Source organism: Saccopteryx bilineata, chromosome 1 (genome assembly GCF_036850765.1).
Source record: "Saccopteryx bilineata isolate mSacBil1 chromosome 1, mSacBil1_pri_phased_curated, whole genome shotgun sequence".
Taxonomy (NCBI): Eukaryota; Metazoa; Chordata; class Mammalia; order Chiroptera; family Emballonuridae; genus Saccopteryx; species Saccopteryx bilineata.
This window is the reverse complement of record NC_089490.1, coordinates 311,615,814-311,637,655: the sequence shown is the minus strand read 5'-3', so window position 1 is coordinate 311,637,655 and position 21,842 is coordinate 311,615,814. Positions and strand designations below refer to the sequence as shown.

General features: G+C 36.5%; 1 protein-coding gene across 2 annotated transcripts in view; it reads right to left on the bottom strand.

Moving 5' to 3' along the window:
* C1H11orf65 (chromosome 1 C11orf65 homolog) overlaps positions 1–21,842 on the bottom strand; it is a 65,786-nt gene that overhangs the window by 23,178 nt on the left and 20,766 nt on the right. For both annotated transcript variants that reach the window (XM_066247369.1, XM_066247377.1), the window contains exon 2: positions 3,389–3,477. In XM_066247369.1, coding sequence (XP_066103466.1) covers positions 3,389–3,469 — 81 coding nt within the window. In that variant the 5' untranslated portion in view covers positions 3,470–3,477. The remainder of the gene's footprint in view (positions 1–3,388; positions 3,478–21,842) is intronic.

Genomic DNA, 21,842 nt, shown 5'->3' with positions numbered 1-21,842 from the left:
CCTTGAGGGTTATTAGCCAGGTTCCTTGTGGCACACTGATTAGTTGGAACATTTCCATTATGGAAGGGACAATGCTTTATACTCACCAGAAATAATACTTTACCTTTTGTGTGTACACAAAAACTACTATCTGTATCCTTTCAAAATGCTTTATTCACTGTCATCGTGTTCCGCATAGCATTCTTCTGATTAGAGAAATTGCTTCACAGCAAATGTAGTCCATCAATGGGCCCATGCTCATGAAATTCACTGATATTATCTTATTCCCCAATACCCTAAGCCAGTGATTTTCAACCAGTGTGGATGTGTCATAAACATTTGTAAAACATGAGATACCTATTTAGTCATGGGCACTGACCTTTTTTCCCTTAAACTGTCAAACTAAAAAATGACAACAACCAACACAACAATAGCTGTCCAGTGTGAATGAATCAAAATCATTCCCATTTTTTGTCTGCTCAGAAAAAAATATTTTTTGGGGGGTGTGCTACAGAATTTTAGTAATTAGTTGAAGTATGCCATAAGATGAAAACGGCTGAAAGTGCTGCCCTAAATCAGCTGGCTTGAAAGAATGGAAGAATGGCATTTTTAGAGATTCAGTTACAGTCAGAGTTCCAGTGATAACACTTCTCAGATTAAGATGATTGATGTCCTCCATATTATAGTATATGATCTGAATCAATATCCAACATATGCTATTTCTCTCACAGCCAGTACTTATGAGTCTGAGAATCAAGGGGTAGCAAAAAAAGTGGCTCCCTTTCAAAATTATCTGTAGTGATTCACTAGTGAAAATTCTGCTTCTTCTTCTTGTACCTGGGGCTCTGTCGATATAAAAATCTTAGCACCATGGGAGGAATGCTTCCACCAAGGTGTACACCCATAGTTCAGTATATATGATCCTGCAATTCAATGAACTTCTTTAAGAGAATTATTTTTTAATTCTTTGTCTGATAGTTCAGAAATCTCCTTTTCTTTAGGGCCAGTTATTGGAGCTTTATTCATTTATTTTGGTGGTGTCATATGTTTGCAATACATGTATTCAAATAATACCATACATGCAATACATGTATTAAGGATATATGAAAAATTGTTTCAAGTGACTATGGACAACACAGTAGTAGTACAGGTGATGGAACTTGGGGGTAGAATATTGGGAGAATATGTGAAGAAAAGGGTAGGGATATTTATATTAAGTAATCCTATGTTAGCATGATGGAACAAGAAATAAAGGTTTATTGAGACTTTAAAACAATAAGGTAACAGATAGAGGAACTGAAAAATAATAATTTTTGATACCAGGAGGGGAGATAAGCAAGGCTGTAAAAGATAAGTAGGATAAATTCTATCTTGTCAGAAAGTCAACAGATCCTACTTCTAAAGTTGATAAATAAAAAATAATTATAGAATCATATTATTTAAAATCATGGAACGAACTACTAGAAGATCCAAAAAATAGTCTAGGTAGTTGCATTTAGGGTTTGAAGGTAGAGTGGGGTGGCATAAAAGACTTGTTTTTTAGTATACATCTACAGTGTTTTACTTATATTAAAATATATACATATTACTTTGGTAAAAATATTTTAAATGATAGAAAAAACCCACATTTACATTACTATCACTTTGTAAACTATTCAGCTATAAAGCCATGTAATGTGCTAAAACTATGCATCCTTATTTAGAAGTAAATTTTTCTAGGGAGCAAGTTAAATATACTGTGGTTTGGGGTAGTCTTCCATCTTTCCGCTGTTCACACTCGAGTGGGAAGGTTGCTTGGGAGCTTTGTGATGTTTGTGGAATAAGTTAATCAACAGGCTTTCTTATATAGGGGATTGTCAGATAGCCAGCAATTAAGCAGGGTGACTCTCAAATACTAAAATTAAGAGGGTTTAGATGTGGAGTGCCAAGTCCATGCTACAATTAGCTTTCTCAGCTAGTTCATTAGAATTTTTTAGAAACAAGCCTTCAGGGTTTTTTTTTCTCCCAATGGTAAATATCCACCTACCAGCAGATTTTTGACTAATGGTAAATATCCACCTACCTGAAGCTTTGGGTCTTAAAGTGCCAGTGGAGACAACAGGTACAGCTGTTTCATGTACAGATCTTCAAGCAGTCCCTTGTCTACAGTCATTCTCTTTCAGGGTTTAAATTGCTAACTCCTTACTGATACCCTTTCTAGGGTGCAATGGCAAACTAGCTCTCACTGGGGCCCCTTCAATGTCTATCTAGGCCAGTCTTCTACACAGTTTTGTCCAACAGGATGCTACCATCTATTTTGGTTTTCCATAAATGAAATAAATTTCTTAGTTGTTCATGAACTCCTTTCTCCCTGTTATGGGTTAAGTTTCTGTTTATTGTTATTTCAGTGGAGTTTTGGGGAAACAGAAAGTGAAAATGTGTGCTCATTCTATCATCTTGATAAAACACACACACACACACACACACACACACACCTTGTTTATATACAAATCTCTACTGAAACTCCTTAAGGGCAAAGATACACTGTAAAATGCTAGCACACTGTCAGGAATATAATCGGATTTAAAGGCATGTGGCTTGTTGGATTTGGATGTAAGAGAAAAGAAGTTACAAATGGAAGAAAAGCTTAAGCTCAAATGACAAGAATGGTGATAAAAACCATCAGAGGAATAGTAGATTTTAAAGAAAAACTTATTTTAGTTTTGAAAACCAATAGTTACCCCCAGAATTATGGCTTTGATAGAGGCATTAGAGGCAAATAGTGGAAGCTACTTTGCAAGGCTTAACTGATACAAAGGTATTCTTGTGTGCTAGGAACAGAGCCAGACCACCTCACACAAAATTATCCAGCAGAGCACTGCTTCTATCGGAGAGAAAGGAATGAAGTCTCTGTAGCTCTTGGCTCTCACCTAACCAAGGAAATCAACTTGGAATATTCCTTATTGGATAAGATCAGCTCTACCCATATTATAGCAGGATAAGAAACTACTACATTAACCCAGATATAGTTTATTATTGAACTTTAAGTCCTCAAGAGTAGATTCTCAATTAATATTTAATAAGTAAATGTATCCCTAACACCTGCTCACAAACCTGGTTCCAGAGTGAAGAAATAAAGGTTTCAGAGGTAAAAGCCAAATGAGCCAATTAGATGCTTTCACTGATAGTAGCTATTAGCAAAATGCCTGACCCAGATCAGGAACTCCATATATATTTGTGAGGCTAATGAGATTATTAATTAATGTTAACTTTTGAAACTTTTAAAAATATCTGCTTTTAAAGCAAAGGGTGATATACAGCTTTGTAAATATACTAAAACTATTGAAATGTACACTTTAACAGGTGAACCTTATGGTATCTAAATTGCATCTCAATGAAGCTGCAAAAAAAGAAAGGAAGAAAACCTCACAAGGAATCTTTTCCAGGCTTTCTGAATGACTCTGGCAGCTCTATCCCTCTTTGTAAATTCTTGTTTGGTTATCCAAGGCATTTAAAGTCCTAAAAGAAAATAAGCAAAAAGGGTATATTTAAAATCACTTTATGTACTCCATTATGAAACTGTCACTAGAACTCAATGAAAATTAAATAGAAAGTTGTATTACAATGAAGGTAATAATGTATAAGTAATATCACATTAAATTTACAGTAGCAATATGGTTCTGAGATGCTTTATCACAGTCCAAACTGAGTAAATTTTGCTTAAAATTCTAAAATTCTGAACTGTAACTTGTAACTGTACAAGGATTTACAATGTACCCACTGGTAGCTCAGTTGGTGAGAGTGTCACCCTGATACGCCAGGGTTGGAGGTTTGATCCCCAGTCAGGGCACATGCAAGAGTCAACGAACAAACACATAGATAAGTGGAACAACAAATCAATGTCTCTCTCTCTCCCCCTGTACTCTCTCTCTAAAATCAATAAATTAATTTTTAAAAAGGATTTACAAATTCCAAAGCCCTGAAATACATATTTAAACATATAACACACATCTACTAAAATGTGCATTATACTTAGAGACCAAACAGAAAAACAGTGTAAAGGATATGCTATTTATTATAAAAAATGAAAGAAATGCCTATTTATATATTATCTTAAATTTTTTTCTCTTTTGGTGATAAAAATTACTTGGAAGCTTAGAAATAAAGATATTTTCTTCCAACTGTCTATTGCTGAGTTTTAAAAACAGACATTTTTAAAAGTAGGGAGAAAGTGCTCTATGAAAAACGTATGACTTTTTTTTTCTTCAAATAGCTTTAATAATATAAGAGACATGGGGATATAGGTTGAATTTTTGGTTCTGAAGTAAGATTGGAGTTTAAATCTTAACATAATCTACCTTATACTTAGTTGCGCAAGCTTATAGGTTATTTAATTTTTTATTTCTTTTTGCTTTTTGACAAAGACAGAGAAAGAGAGGGACAGATAGGGACAGACAGACAGGAAGGGAGAGAGATGAGAAGCATCAAGTCTTCATTGTAGCACCTTAGTTGTTCATTGATTGCTTTCTCATATGTGCCTTGATGGGGTGGGGGAGTGGGGAGCTCCAGCAGAGCGAGTGATCCCTTGCTCAAGCCAGTGACCTTGGGCTCAGGCTAGCAATCTTGGGCTTCAAGCCGGTGACCTTTGGGCTCAAGCTAGTGAGCCTGCACTCAAGCCGATGAACTAGCCCTCAAGCCGGCGACCTCAGGGTTTCGAACCTGGGTCCTCTGCATGCCAGTCCAATGCTCTATCCTCTGTGCCACCACCTGGTCAGGCTTATTTAACTTTTTCAAATTTCAGTTTCCTCATCTTTAAAATATGGGGATTCATAGTACCTACCTCATAAAATTGTGAAGAATAAATCAGGTAATACAGGTAAAGCATTTAGTATACTTTCTGGACCATTGTGAGCATTCAATAAATTGTATCTGTTATTACAATACAAACTATTTTCAAAAATAACTATACATGTACATTATTTTGGATAAAAATTTGATTTAATGAACATTTTAAGAACACTTATTCTCATAATTTACAAATAACCATTAGTACAGATAATAGTAAGGAATGATATTTGGGGATTAAAAATTTTGTCAAGCCCTGGCCGGTTGGCTCAGTGGTAGAGCATCGGCCTGGTGTGCGGAAGTCCCTGGTTCCCAGCCAGGGCACACAGGAGAAGCACCCATTTGCTTCTCCACTCCTACCCCTCTCCTTCCTCTCTGTCTCTTTCTTCCCCTCCTGCAGCCGAGGCTCCATTGGAGCAAGATGGCCCAGGCGCTGGGGATGGCTCTATGGCCTCTGCCTCAGGCGCTAGAGTGGCTCTGGTCACAACAGAGCGACGCCCCAGATGGGCAGAGCATTGCCCCCTGGTGGGCATGCCGGGTGGATCCCAGTCGGGTGCATGCGGGAGTCTGTCTGACTGCCTCCCCATTTCCAGCTTCAGAAAAATACAAAAAAAAAAAAAAAAATTGTCAATTTTGATCAAAGCATAGTATTTTGAGATACACTCTTTCTAACCAACAGGTGAAGAAAGAACAAGACATAGCTTATCAGTATATCAGAACACTTCAGGAAAAAACTTTTCTTTCTGAATAGTATGATAATCAGTTTTAATAATTCCTCAGGACACTATTACTGTTTCTATCAATCAAGGAGATAAAACCAGAAGATAGCCTTGCCATCTGAGATTTAGCATAACTTTAAAGATATCAAAATTTTCATTTTAAAATGTGAGAAAAAATAGAAAAATAATTATACTGAATATTGAAACATGGTGGTTATCTTAATTCATTACTTTTTTTGTGATACTGCTCTAATTTTATTATTAATCTTTTGCCTAATCAATTGTATCAAAATCTTTTTTTTAATTTTTATTTTATTCATTTTAGAAAGGAGAGAGGGAGAGAGAGAGAGAAGAGAGAGAGAGACAGAGAGAGAGAAGGGGGGAGGAACAGGAAGCATCAACTCCCATATGTGCCTTGACCAGGCAAGTCCAGGGTTTCAAACCGGCGACCTCAGCATTTCTAGATTGACGCTTTATCCACTGCGCCACCACAGGTCAGGCCTGTATCAAAATCTTATCATTTCTTTTTGCTCTGTTAGTTTGTTGTTGTTGTGTTGTTGTTGTTTTTTGAATGTCAAAACTTTAGTAAAGGTACCCAAACCAAAACAAATCATTGATTTCAAGGGTGAGTCAATATACCACATAATATACATTTACTTTTCTCTACTTGTTGTCTACATGCATTTAAAAAAATATACTATATTTCCAAAGTTCAGTTAAGTTCACAGCAAAACTGAGTAGAAATTAGTGATTTCCCCTATGTTCCCTACTCCTACACATACCCTGTTATCAAAACCCAGCTATTCCACCTAAATGCACTCCCAGTTTTTCTGCAACTTAATTCTATACTTCCATATGTTGACCCATACCTTAAAAAGCTGAAAAGGGTGGCCCTGGCCGGTTGGCTCAGTGGTAGAGCATCGGCCTGGTATGCAGGACTCCCGGGTTCGATTCCTGGCCAGGGCACACAGGAGAAACGCCCATCTGCTTCTCCACCCCTACCTCTCTCCTTGCTCTCTGTCTCTCTCTTCCCCTCCCGCAGCCAAGGCTCCATTGGAGCAAAGTTGGCCTGGGCGCTGAGGATGGCTCTGTGGCCTCTGCCTCAGGCACTAGAATGGTTCTGGTTGCAACAGAGCAATGCCCCAGATGGGCAAAGCATCACCCCCTGGTGGGCATGTCGGGTAGATCCCAGTCGGGCACATGCAGGAGTCTGTCTGACAGCCTCCCCGTTTCCAACTTCAGGGGAAAAAAAAAAAGCTGAAAAGGGTAATAATATTTGCTAATATTTTCTGTTGCTTCCTTTTTTTTCATATTGAATTTATTGGAGTGACACTGGTTCACAAAATTACACTGATTTCAGGTTCAAAATTCTACAACACATCATTCTAACTTGACTTTATATATTCTTTTATCCAGCTTTCCTTAGTCATGTTACAGTGACAAGTAACTCAGTACTTGTTGCTTAAATGGCAATAGTGTGTTATTATTTCTAGCATATGCTAAATGTTTGTTGCAGTAATGTATAACGCTTGTAGAGAAAACAAGAGTAGATATTTGCAGACAATGGTACAATCTATTACCTTCTATATTTCAGGAAACTGCAAAGTTCTTATGGAGAAGTAAGGTTACAAAATAAGGCTTATCCTACCTTTTTTCAAAATAAAATGTAGCTATAAAAAATCAAGTTCATTTTTGTTGACAGCTACTTCAAAAATAATTTAAGTCCCATTATTTCAGAATATATTGGAAAATATCCTCTAGAAGAGCTGAGAATAATAATGGAGAATGTTACTCAAAACAACACCAGCTTATCTGTATTCACTGTGAACCTAATTTTAATATATATATTCTAGGTTATTTCTGAAATATTTTGCTTCTGTTTACTAAATAACCAAATTTATACCTGTATTTTGTCTTCTCAGACTTTATCTTCTTAATTTTTAAAATTAATTTTAATTTATTGTGTTAACATGGATTCAAATGTCCCTCTGAATATAATGCCCTCACCCCCACCCCCGTGTCCCCATTTACATTCCTTTTGCCCTTCTCCCCCTAACTCCCACCCCTCTACCCTCTGGGATTTGCTGTCCTGTTATCTGTATCTATGTGCTATGTATATATAATTTCACTAATCCCTTCACCTTCTCTGACCCCATCCTCCATCCCCCTTCCCTCGGACTGCTGTCCCTCTTGTCCCTGTGACCCCGCCTCTGCCTCTATTCTGTTCTTCAGTTCACTTTGTTCATTAGATTCCACATATATGTGAGATTATACAATATTTGTCTTTCTCTACCTGGCTTATTTCACTTAGCATAATAGTCTCCAGGTCCATCCATGCCATCGCAAAAGGTAAGATTTCCTTCTTTTTCACAGCTGCATAGTATTCCGTTGTGTGTGTGTGTGTGTGTAAACTTTTTAATCCACTCACCACTGATGGACACTTAGGCTGTTTCCAGATCTTGGCTATTGTAAACAATGCTACAATAAACATGGGAGTGCATATCTTCTTTTGAATCAGTGATTTGGTATTCTTAGGATATATTCCTAATAGTGGGATAGCTGGGTCAAAAGGCAGTTCCATTTTTAATTTTTTGAGGAAATGCCATAGTGTTTTCCACAGTGGCTGCACAAGTCTGCATTCTCATCAGCACTGCAGGAGGGTTCCCTTTTCTCCACACCCTTGCCAGCACTTAATGTGTGTTGATTTGTTAATGAGCGGCGTTCTAACAGGTATAAGGTAGTATCTCATTGTAGTTTTAATTTGCATTTCTCTGATGATTAGTGATATTGAACATTTTTTTCATCTGCCTATTTGTTATCTGTATGTCCTCTTTGGAGAAGTGTCTATTCAGTTCTTTTCCCCATTTTTTAATTGGATTGTTTACCTTCCTGGTGTTGAGTTTTAGAAGTTCTTTATAAAATTTGGTTATTAACCCTTTATCAGACGTATTGGTGAATATGTTCTCCCATTGTGTGGGTTGTCTTTTTATTTTGTTCATGGTATCTTTTGCTGTACAAAAGCTTTTTAGTTTGATATAGTCCCATTTGTTTATTTTGTCCTTTATTTCACTTGCCCGTGGAGATATATCAGCAAAACTATTGCTACAAGAGATATTGGAGAGTTTACTGCCTATGTTTTCTTACAAGATGTTTATGGTTTCACGACTTACATTTAAGTCTTTTATCCATTTTGAGTTGATTTTTGTGAATGGTGTAAGTTGGTGGTCTAGTTTCATTTTTTTTTTTAATTTTATTCATTCATTTTAAGGAGGAGAGAGAAAGAGAGGGAGAGAGAGAGGAGAGAGAGAAGGTGGGGAGGAGCTAGAAGCATCAACTCCCATATGTGCCTTGACCAGGCAAGCCCAGGGTTTCGAACCGGCGACCTCAGCATTTCCAGGTTGATGCTTTATCCACTGCGCCACCACAGGTCAGGCCAAGTTTCATTTTTTTTAATTTAATTTAATTTAATTAATTAATTTTTTTTTTTACAGAGACAGAGAGAGAGTCAGAGTAAGGGATAAACAGGGACAGACAGACAGGAACGGAGAGATGAGAAGCATCAATCATTAGTTTTTCGTTGCGCATTGCGACACCTTAGTTGTTCATCGATTGCTCTCTCATATGTGCCTTGACTATGGACCTTCAGCAGACCAAATAACCCCTTGCTCGAGCCAGCAACCTTGGGTCCAAGCTGGCCAGCTTTTTGCTCAATCCAGATGAGCCCACGCTCAAACTGGCAACCTCGGGGTCTCGAACCTGGGTCTTCCGCATCCCAGTCTGACGCTCTATCCATTGCACCACCACCTGGTCAGGATAGTTTCATTTTTTTATAGGTAGCTGTCCAATTTTCCCAACTCCATTTGTTAAAGAGGCTGTCTTTACTCCATTGTATGCTCTTACCTCCTTTGTCAAATATCAATTGACCATAAAGACGTGGGTTTATTTCTGGGTTCTCTGTTCTGTTCCATTAAGCTGTATACTGTTCTTATGCCAGTACCAAGCTGTTTTGAATACAATGGCCTTGTAGTATAACTTGATATCAGGAAGTGTGATAGCACCCACTGTATTCCTCATTTTCAAGATTGCTGAGACTATTCGTGTTCTTTTTTGGTTCCATATAGATTTTTGGAATATTTGTTCTATATCTTTGAAGTGTGCCATTGGTATTTTAATAGAAATTGCATTGAACTTATAGATTGCTTTGGGTAATATAGATATTTTAATGATGTTTATTCTTCCTATTCATGAACACAGTATATGCTTCCACTTGTTTGTATTTTCCTTGATTTCTTTTATCAATGTTTTATAATTTTTGAGTACAAGTCATTTACTTCCTTAGTTAAATTTACTTTGCTCTGTTAGTTTGTAATATGGCCTTTGCAATATAGATTCACTACTCTTATATTTTCCTTTCAAAGTTCTTTTTTTACTGGTCAACATACAGAATACAGGTATTTGGTATTCACAAATAATCACAGAGTCAGAATAATATTTAAACATTAGAAAAATATGTAAACATCATTTCCTATTTAACATCTTGTTACTGTTTAAAATCCAAAATTATTCACATTACTGCTTATATTTATTTACTTTGAAAATTATATAAATAATATATAAATACATTCTTGTAGTAAAAATTTCAGACAATAGAACTGTAAAGTAAAAAATCTTTCATTTCTTCTATCCCAGTCCTTTCTTAAAAGGTTATCTTTCTGTTAATAGATGTGTGGTTCTTGCAGATCTTTATATATATATAAATTTAAATAATGTATATATACATATATACATGCACTTGGTAATGTATTATATATACACGTATACATACACACATCACACAGGATTATTTGCATTAATGTGATGAAACCATACAATTTTTCTGCTTTCTTTACCTAACAATGTCTTGGGGCCTTTTCCAAGTTAATATGTATATAGATCTTTCTCATTCTTTTTTTTTTTTAACTTTTATTAATTTTAATGGGTTGACATCAATGAATCAGGGTAAATATGTTAAAAAAAAACACATGTCCAGGTTATCTTGTCGATCAATTATGTTGCATACCCAACACCCAAAGTCAGATTGTCCTCCGTCACTATCTATCTAGTTTTCTTTGTGCCCCTCCCCCTCCCCTTTCCCTTCTCCCTCCCACCCCCCTGCATAACCACCACACTCTTGTCAATGTCTCTTAGTCTCGTTTTTATGTCCCACCTACGTATGGAATAATGCAGTTCTTGGTTTTTTCTGATTTACTTATTTACTCTGTATAATGTTATCAAGATCCCACCATTTTGTTGTAAATGATCCGATGTCATCATTTCTTATGGCTGAGTAGTATTCCATAGTGTATATGTGCCACATCTTCTTTATCCAGTCTTCTATTGAAGGGCTTTTTGGTTCTTTCCATATCTTGGCCACTGTGAACAATGCTGCAGTGAACATGGGGCTGCATGTGTCTTTACGTATCAATGTTTCTGAGTTTCGGGGGTATATACCCAGTAGAGGGATTGCTGGGTCATAAGGTAGTTCTATTTTCAGTTTTTTGAGGAACCACCATACTTTCTTCCATAATGGTTTCACTACTTTACAGTCCCACCAACAGCGAATGGGGGTTCCTTTTTCTCCACAGCCTCTCCAACATTTGCTATTACCTGTCTTGTTAATAATAGCTAATCTAACAGGTTTGAGGTGGTATCACATTGCAGTTTTGATTTGCATTTCTCTAATAACTAATGAAGATGAGCATCTTTTCATATACCTGTTGGCCATTTGTATTTCTTCCTGGGAGAAGTGTCTGTTCATGTCCTCTTCCCATTTTTTTATTGGATTGTTTGTTTGTTTGTTGTTGAGTTTTATGAGTTCTTTGTATATTTTAGATATTAGGCCCTTATCTGAGCTGTTGTTTGAAAATATCATTTCCCATTTAGTTGGCTGTCTGTTTATTTTGTTGTCAGTTTCTCTTGCTGAGCAAAACCTTCTTAGTCTGATGTAGTCCCATTCATTTATTTTTGCCTTCACTTCCCTTGCCTTTGGAGTCAAATTCATAAAATGCTCTTTAAAACCAAGGTCCATGAGTTTAGAACCTATGTCTTCTTCTATGTACTTTATTGTTTCAGGTCTTATATTTAGGTCTTTGATCCATTTTGAATTAATTTTAGTCAAGGGGACAAACTGTAGTCCAGTTTCATTCTTTTACATGTAGCTTTCTAGTTTTCCCAGCACCATTTGTTGAAGAGGCTTTCTTTTCTCACCATGTGTTGTTGGTCCCTTTATCAAAAATTATTTGACCATATATATGTGGTTTTATTTCTGGACTTTCTATTCTGTTCCATTGGTCTGAGTGTCTATTTTTCTGCCAATACCATGCTGTTTTGATTGTCGTGGCTCTATAATATAGTTTGACATCAGGTATTGTAGTGCCCCCAGCTTCATTCTTTTTCTTTAGGATTGCTTTGGCTATTCAGGGCTTTTTATAGTTCCATAAAAATCTGATGATTTTTTGTTCCATTTCTTTAAAAAATTTCATTGGAATTTTGATGGGAATTGCATTAAATTTGTATATTGCTTTGGGTAATATGGCCATCTTGATTATATTTATTCTTCCTATCCAAGAACAAGGAATATTCTTCCATCTCATTATATCTTTTTCGATTTCCCTTAACAATGCTTTGTAGTTTTCTTTATATAAGTCCTTTACAATCTTTGTTATGTTTATTCCTAGGTATTTTATTTTTTTTGTTGCAATCGTGAAGGGGATTATTTTTTTGTTTGTTCTCAAATGTTTCATTGTTGGCACATAGAAAGGCTATGCACTTTTGTATATTAATTTTGTATCCTGCGATCTTAACTGTATTGGTTAATTGTTTCTAGTAATCTTTTTGTAGATTTTTGATGTATAGGATAATATCATCTGCAAAAAGTGATACCTTTACTTCTTCTTTTCCGAGATGGATGCCTTTTATTTCTTTCTCTTGTCTGATTGCTCTGGCCAGAACTTCTAACACCATGCTAAATAAGAGTGGAGAGAGTGGACAACCCTGTCTTCTTCCTGATTTAAGGGGGAAAGCCTTCAGTTTTGTGCCATTTAATATGATGTTAGCTGATGGTTTATCATATATGGCCTTTATCATGTTGAGATATTTTCCTTTTATACCCATTTTGTTGAGAGTCTTAAACATAAAATTGTGTTGTATTTTATCAAATGCCTTTTCTGCGTCTATTGATAAGATCATGTGTTTTTTGTTCTTTGTTTTGTTGATATGGTGTATTACATTAACCATTTTACGTATGTTGAACCATCCTTGAGATTCTGGGATGAATCCCACTTGATCGTGATGTATTATTTTTTTTAATATGTTGTTGTATTCGATTGGCTAGTATTTTGTTTAGTATTTTAGCATCTGTATTCATTAGAGATATTGGTCTGTAGTTTTCTTTTCTTGTGCTGTCCTTGCCCGGTTTCAGTACGAGAGTTATGTTGGCCTCATAAAATGTGTTTGGAAGTATTTCTTCTTCTTCAATTTTTTGGAAGACTTTGAGAAGAATAGGAACCAAGTCTTCTTTGAATGTTTGATAGAATTCACTAGTGTAACCGTCTGGGCCTTGACTTTTATTTTTGGGGATGTTTTTAATAGTTTTTTCTATTTCTTCTCTACTAATTGGTCTGTTTAGGCTTTCTGCTTCTTCTTGACTCAGTCTAGGAAGGTTATATTGTTCTAGGAATTTATCCATTTCTTTTAGATTGTTGAATTTAGTGGCATAAAGTTTTTCATAGTATTCTACAATAATTCTTTGTATATCTTTGATATCCGTGGTGATTTCTCCTCTTTCATTTTGGATTTTGTTTATATGAGTCCTTTCTCTTTTTTCCTTGGTAAGTCTTGCCAAGGGTTTGTCAATTTTGTTAATCTTTTCAAAGAACCAGCTCCTTGTTCTATTAAGTTTTTCTATAGTTTTTCTGTTCTCTATTTCATTTATTTCTGCTCTGATTTTTATTATCTTCTTTCTTCAGCTGGTTTTGGGTTATCTTTGTTCTTCTTTTTCTAGTTCCTTAAGGTGTGAAGTTAAGTGGTTCACTTGGGCTCTCTCTTGTTTGTTCATATAGGCCTGAAGTGATATGAACTTCCCTCTTATCACTGTTTTTGCTGCATCCCAGAGATTCTGATATGTTTTATTGTCATTTTCATTTGTATATATCTTTTGATCTCTGTGCTTATTTCTTCTTTGACCCATTCATTTTTTAAAAGTATGTTGTTTAGTTTCCACATTTTTGTGGGGTTTTTTCCTCTTTTTTGCAGTTGAATTCTAGTTTCAAGGCTTTATGATCAGAAAATATGCTTGGTACAACTTAGATTTTTCTGAATTTGCTGATGTTATTTTTGTGGCCCAACATATGGTCAATTCTTGAGAATGATCCATGTACGCTGGAGAAAAATGTATACTCTGTCACTTTGGGGTGAAATGTCCTGTAGATGTCTATCATATCCAGGTGCTAGTGTTTTGTTTAAGGCCAATATATCTTTATTGATTCTCTGTTTGGATGACCGATCTAGAGCCGTCAGCGGTGTATTGAGGTCTCCAAGGATAACTGTATTTTTGTCAGTTTTTGTTTTAAGGTCAATAAGTAGCTGTCTTATATATTTTGGTGCTCCTTGGTTTGGTGCATATATATTAAGAATTGTTATGTCTTCTTGATTCAGCATCCCCTTAATCATTATGAAATGACCATTTTTGTCTCTGAGTACTTTTGCTGTCTTGTAGTCAGCATTATCAGATATGAGTATTGCTATGCCTGCTTCTTTTTGGATGTTATTTGCTTGGAATATTGTTTTCCAGCTTTTCACTTTGAATTAGTTTTTATCCTTGTTGCTTAGATGAGTTTCTTGTAGGCAGCATACTGTTGGATTTTCTTTTTTAATCCATTCTGCTACTCTGTGCCTTTTTATTGGTGAGTTTAATCCATTTACATTTAGTTTAATTATTGACAGTTGTGGGTTCCCTATTGCCATTTTATACATTGCTTTCTGTTTGTTTTGTGTCTTGTTTGGTTCTTCTCTTGTTTTTCTATCCTTTGTTTTTGTTTGGTTGTATTCCATTCTTCTTTCCTCTGGTACTATCTTTTTTAAATCATGTGCTTCTGTGGTGGTTTTTTCATGGATGGTTACCATTAAGTAATGAAAAGGGTTCCTACCCTCTTCATTGTAATGCACTATCTTGTGAGTATTTCTGTACTCCATCATTCTTTGCTACTGTTAATTTCCGTCCCCCCCCCCTTTTTTGTTGTCACAGTTTAAATTTGGTTTTACTTTTTTCTTGGTGGAGCTTTTACTTGTGGTTTTATTTTGTTTGTTCCTGGAGTGGGGTTTTTCTGATGATAAATTCCCTCATCTTTTCTGTATCTGTAAATGTTTTTATTTCTCCTTTGTACTTGAAGGATGGTTTTGGTGGGTATTCTTGGCTGAACATTCCTCTCTTTCAGGACTTTAAATATTGGGGTCCACTCTCTTCTAGCTTGTAGAGTCTGTTGAGAAATCTGATGATAATCTAATAGGCCTTCCTTTACATGTTGTATTCTTCTTTTCCCTGGCTGCCTTGAGAATTTTTTCTTTGTCATTGGTTTGTGCCAATTTCATTATGATGTGCCTTGGAGTAGGTTTGTTGGGGTTAAGAAAACTCGGAGTTCTGTTTGCTTCTTAAATTTGAGGCTTTAGTTCTTTCCACAGGCTTGGGAAGTTCTCATGTATTATTTGTTTGAATATGTTCTCCATTCCATTTTCTCTCTCTTCTCACTCTGATATACCTATTATTATGTTATTCTTTTTGATAGAGTCAGACAATTCTTGTAGGGCTTTCTTATTTTTTTTAATTTTTGAGTCTCTTCTTCTCTCTGTTGTGCCTCAAGTTGTTTGTCTTGTATTTCACTAATCCTACCTTCTATCTGGCCTGTTCTATTAGCTAAGCTTGTTACCTCATTTTTCAGCTCGTGAATTGACTTTTTTGTCTCTGATTTGTTTTTATAGTTTCAATTTCTTCGGTAATATATTCTTTGTGTTTGATGTTTTCTGAGCTCCCTAAATTGCCTTTCTGTGTTTTCTTGTATATCTCTGAGTATTTTTAGGATTTCTATTTTAAATTCTCTGTCGTTTAACTCCAAGGTTTCCAATATATTAAATTTTTTCTCCATAGATTTTTCATCTATCTGTGCTACCTCTCTGTCTTTTGTATCCATGATATTCAATTTCCTTTTCCTTAATGGCATCTGAGGGTGGTTGTGTTGATAGTACTAATGAGAGTTAATAAAGAATAAAAAGTTTAAAAAAATTTAAAAAATTGAAAAAAAATTATTTCCCTCCCCCCCCCCTTTTTCACTCTTCTCCTCTCCCCTCTTTCTTGAGAAAATCTTGTGGTGAACTGTGAATTATATTGTGGTAAATAGAACAAAAACTACCTATAATGAAGGGCCTGAATTGGGGAGAAGTGATAAAGGGCAAAAAAAGAGGGGGTATGGACCCAGAAAATGCAAAAAAGGAAAAAATTTGAGTCAAGAATAAAATGATTTGCTTTTAGGTGATGGTTAACTAAAAGATATAATGAGAGGAATAAGAGGGAAACAGGAAAAATGGAAAAAAAAATTAAAAATTAGTATTTTATTTAGTGGAGCAAAAACTAGATAAAATGGAGAGCCAGGGTTGGGAGCACTGCTGGTGAGTTAAGAACACGAAGTAGATGTCACGGAAATGGCGCCGTGAGCAGCGCGTCTGACAGATCTCTCCAAAATCACAACAAATTTATCAACTAGAAACAGAAAAATTTATCCTTGGAGCATTCCGGAGTTCCACACAAACTGAAAGCGAAAGGACTGTTATCACTTGAATCTGAGAGACTAGGGTGTGGAGGAAGCTAACTACCGCAGGGACGTTCATTCAAGGTGTGGAGGAGTGCGCCTGTGGTGAGTCGGCCCACACTCAGGGAGCGGCAGCCTAAGCGCAGCGAGCAGCTGCCGGCGTGCGCCTGGTGCCACGGTCCGGTCGCAGAGCGAGCACAGCTAGCGTTCCCAGCGGCCGGCGCACTGCGAGTGAGAGTCCCCAGCCACCGGTGCCCGGAGCACCCCATTCGCACGCGTGCCCTGGGCATCCCACGCGCCCAGAGCGCCCTACTGGCCCGCACACCCAGGGTGCCCCATTATCCTGCGCCCGGTGCGCCCTAGCCACCAGCAGCGGGGCGAGCGGGAGAGGCGCCAGGGCGGTCTTTCCTACTTGGGAGATTCTCTCCGTGGGCGGGGCACCTCACCCAGCCATTCAAGCTAACAATCAAGCGTTGGGGGAGGGGCGCGCAGGCAGCCTGAAATACCTTCGGGAGCACAGCTGCGGACCCAATCACTGAAATTAGCTTAACCCATGAAATCTGCGCACCCACGGGGCTCTAATTGATAAGATCTCTGTCAGTTCAGCGATCCAAGACAAGAGGCGTGATATTTTTTAGTGCCTCTCGCTAAAGGGGCGGGGGCAACTTTTGATTGATAGAGCCTCCATATTCAGGGATAAATGCTAACAAGAGGGACTTGGCAGATAATATGATCTATACTACACCAGTCGCAAGCAGAGACTAGTGCCTCTTCTTCCCAGCCAAAACAGGCTACAAAGTGTGAAAAGCCTGGGTTGAGTGGTCCAACTGAATGCTAGGTGCTGAACAGTCACCTTGACAACAATTGACTCCCACCCCCGCCTGATTACACTGGAGGCTCTGACTGCCAGAGCCTTTCCCAAAGCCTTGCGCTGAGTGGGGATAGAGTGGGGATTTCCTAGCTCTTTGAGCCTCTTACTCCCCAGGCAGAAGCAGTAGCAGCCTTATAGCTGGATTACCAGGCTGCTAATTCAGGAGGGGGGGACTAGGAGAGAGACTCCAGGAAAGCAAACTCTCTCATCGTTGGACCATGCAAATGCCAACAAGCCTTGACTACCAGCAAGACTAAAGCCAATTATATGACATTGCCATAGAATCCCATCAACTGCAAATCCCTACCTAAGTGTGACACAGGGGCAGAGCCTGGGGTACAGAGTCACCGACCAGGAAGAGGGAGAGAAAAGAAAAAGGAAGAAGTTAACCTCTCAAAATCAAGAAAAATCCACAGACTTTACAACTTGTTCCACGAATTTTTTTGTTGTTGTTGTTTGTTTCTTCTATCTTATTGCCTTTATTATTATTATTTCTATTTCCTCCACCTCGGTCCTTTTATTCTTTGCCCATCTTCTGCTTCCCTTTTCTTGAACTGCACTACCCATGAGTATTACATTTTATTTCTTTTCTTCATCCTCACCCTCCTTTAAGGTTATACTCCAAAACACTTAACTCTCACTCTCTCCTCTTTTGTTTTTTTTTGTTTTGCTTTATTTTGTTTTTTTCTCTTCCTTTTTTTTTTCTTCCTTTGTTTTTCTCTTTTTCTTATTTTTTCTTTTCTATTCATTTTTTCTTTTCTCGTTTTACTTTTCCTCCCATTTAATCCTCAATCAGGAACAAATTATTTAATTTGGGACTCACGGGTTTTTTTTGGTTTTATTTTTCTTTTTCGCTTTTGTTTTTGGTTTTTTTGTTTGTTTGTTTATTTTTGTGGCATTTTGGGTACTTTTTACGTTGCTTTTTAACTCACTAGCATTCCTCCCAACCCAAGGTCTCCATTGTATTTAGTCTTCACTCCACTTAATACAAAAGATTTTTACTTATTATTTTTATTTTTTTCTTCTTTATTATTCTTTTTTTTTTCTACTTTTTTCTGGTTCCCGCTTCTCCCTCTCATTATATCTCTTAGTCAACCATCACTTACAAGCAAATCATCTTATGCTTGTCTAAGATTTTCTTCTTCTTTTTTTTTTTTTTTGCATTTAGTAGGTCCCTACTCCCTTTTTTTGCCCCTTGAACTCTTCACCCCAAATCAGGCCCTCCATTATAGGCAGTTTTTGTTCCATTTAGCATAATATAATACACAGGTCATCACGATATTTCCCTGAGGAGGGGAGAAGAGGGAAAGAGAAGAAAGAAAAAAGGGGGAAATAATAAATTATTACTGGTTTTTTTTGTGGGGTGTTTTACCTTTTTTTTTTTTTTTACTTTTTACTCTTTATTAATTCTAATTAGTGCTATCAACAAAACCACCCTCAGATGCCAATAAGAAAGAGGAAATCGAATATTATGGATACAAAAGATAGAGAGGTAACACAAATAGATGTGGAAAAATCTATGGAGAAAAGACTTAACATATTGGAAGCTTTGGAGCTAAATGACAGAGAATTTAAAATAGAAATCTTAAAAATACTCAGATATATACAAGAAAACACAGAAAGGCAATTTAGGGAGATCAGAAAACAACTCAATGAACATAAAGAATATATTACCAAGGAAATTGAAACTATAAAAACAAATCAAACAGAAATGAAAAACTCAATTCACGAGCTGAAAAACGAGGTAACAAGCTTAGCTAACAGAACAGCCCAGATAGAAGATAGGATTAGTGAAATAGAAGATAAACAACTTGAGGCACAACAGAGAGAAGAAGAAAGAGACTCAAAAATAATAAAAAATGAGAAAGCCCTACAGGAATTGTCTGACTCCATCAGAAAGAATAACATAAGAATAATAGGTATATCAGAGGGAGAAGAGAAAGAAAATGGAATGGAGAATATACTCAAACAAATAATAGACGAGAACTTCCCAAGCCTGTGGAAAGAACTAAAGCCTCAAATTCAAGAAGCAAACAGAACACCGAGTTTTCTTAACCCCAACAAACCCACTCCAAGGCACATCATAATAAAGATGACACAAACCAATGACAAAGAAAAAATTCTCAAGGCAGCCAGGGAAAAGATGAGTACAACATATAAAGGAAGGCCTATTAGATTATCATCAGATTTCTCAGCAGAAACTCTATAAGCTAGAAGAGAGTGGACCCCAATATTTAAAGCCCTGAAAGAGAGGAACTTTCAGCCAAGAATACTATACCCATCAAAGCTATCCTTCAAGTACGAAGGAGATATAAAAACATTCACAAATACAGAAAAGATGAGAGAATTTATCAGCAGAAAGCCCCCACTCCAGGAAATACTAAAGGGGGTTTTCCAACCAGATTCAAAGAACAAAAGAAAACAAAACCACAAGTAACAGCTCCACCAAGAACACAATAAAACCAAACTTAAACTGTGACAACAAAAGAAAAAAAAGGGGGGAGAGGATGGAGATTAACAGTAGCAAAGGATGATGAAGTGCAGAAATACTCATAAGATAGGGTACTACAATGAATATGGTAGGTACCCTTTTCATTACTTAATGGTAACCACCCTTGAAAAAACCACCACAAAAACAATTGACTTAAAAAAGGTAGCAACAGAGGAAAGAAGTATGGAACACAAACAAACAAAAACAAATGATAGAAAAACAAAAGAGAAGAATCAAACAAGATACAAAACTAACAGAAAGCAATTTGTAAAATGGCAGTAGGGAACCCACAAGTGTCAATAATTACACTAAATGTAAATGGATTAAACTTACCAATAAAAAGACAGAGTAGCAGAATGGATTAAAAAAGAAAATCCAACTATATGCTGCCTACAAGAAACACATCTAAGCAACAAGGATAAAAACAAATTCAAAGTGAAAGGCTGGAAAACAATACTACAAGCAAACAACACCCAAAAAAAGCAGGTGTAGCAATACTCATATCTAATAATGCTGACTACAAGACAGAAAAAGTACTCAGAGACAAAAATGGTCATTTCATAATGATTAAGGGGAAGTTGAATCAAGAAAACATAACAATCCTTAATATATATGCACCAAACCAAGGAGCACCAAAATATATAAGACAGCTACTTATTGACCTTAAAACAAAAACTAACAAAAATACAATCATATTTGGAGACCTCAATACACCGCTGACGGCTCTAGATCGGTCATCCAAACAGAGAATCAATAAAGATATAGTGGCCTTAAACGAAATACTAGAACACCTGGATATGATAGACATCTACAGGACACTTTATCCCAAAGCAACAGAGTATACATTTTTCTCTAGTGTACATGGAACATTCTCAAGAATTGACCATATGTTGGGCCACAAATACAATATCAGCAAATTTAGAAAAATTGAAATTGTACCAAGCATATTTTCTGATCATAAAGCCTTGAAACTAGAATTCAACTGCAAAAAAGAGGGGGAAAAGCCCACAAAAATGTGGAAACTAAACAACATACTTCTAAAAAATGAATGGGTCAAAGAAGAAATAAGCACAGAGATCAAAAGATATATACAGACAAATGAAAATGAAAATACGACATATCAGAATCTCTGGGATGCAACAAAAGCAGTAAATAAGAGGAAAGTTCATATCACTTCAGGCCTATATGAACAAACAAGAGAGAGCCCAAGTGAACCACTTAACTTCACACCTTAAGGAACTAGAAAAAGAAGAACAAAGACAACCCAAAACCAGCCGAAGAAAGGAGATAATAAAAATCAGAGCAGAAATAAATGAAATAGAGAACAGAAAAACTATAGAAAAAATCAATAAAACAAGGAGCTGGTTCTTTGAAAAGATCAACAAAATTGACAAACCCTTGGCAAGACTCACCAAGGAAAAAAGGCACAGGACTCAAATAAGTAAAATCCAAAATGAAAGAGGAGAGATCACCACAGACATCATAGAAATACAAAGAATTATTGTAGAATACTATGAAAAATTATATGCCACCAAATACAACAATCTAGAAGAAATGGATAAATTCCTAGAACAATACAACCTTCCTAGACTGAGTCATGAAGAAGCAGAAAGCCTAAACAGACCAATCAGCAGGGAGGAAATAGAAAAAACTATTAAAAACCTCCCCAAAAATAAAAGTCCAGGCCCAGACGTTTATACTAGTTAATTCTATCAAACATTCAAAGAAGACTTGGTTCCTATTCTACTCAAAGTCTTCCAAAAAATTGAAGAAGAAGCAATACTTCCAAACACATTTTATGAGGCCAACATAACCCTCATACCAAAACCTGGCAAGAATGGCACAAAGAAAGAAAACTACAGACCAATATCTCTAATGAATACAGATGCTAAAATACTAAACAAAATACTGGCAAACCGAATACAACAACATATTAAAAAAATAATACATCATGATCAAGTGGGATTCATCCCAGAATCTCAAGGATGGTTCAACATATGTAAAACGGTTAATGTAATACACCATATCAACAAAACAAAGAACAAAAACCACATGATCTTATCAATAGACGCAGAAAAGGCTTTTGATAAAATACAACACAATTTTATGTTTAAGACTCT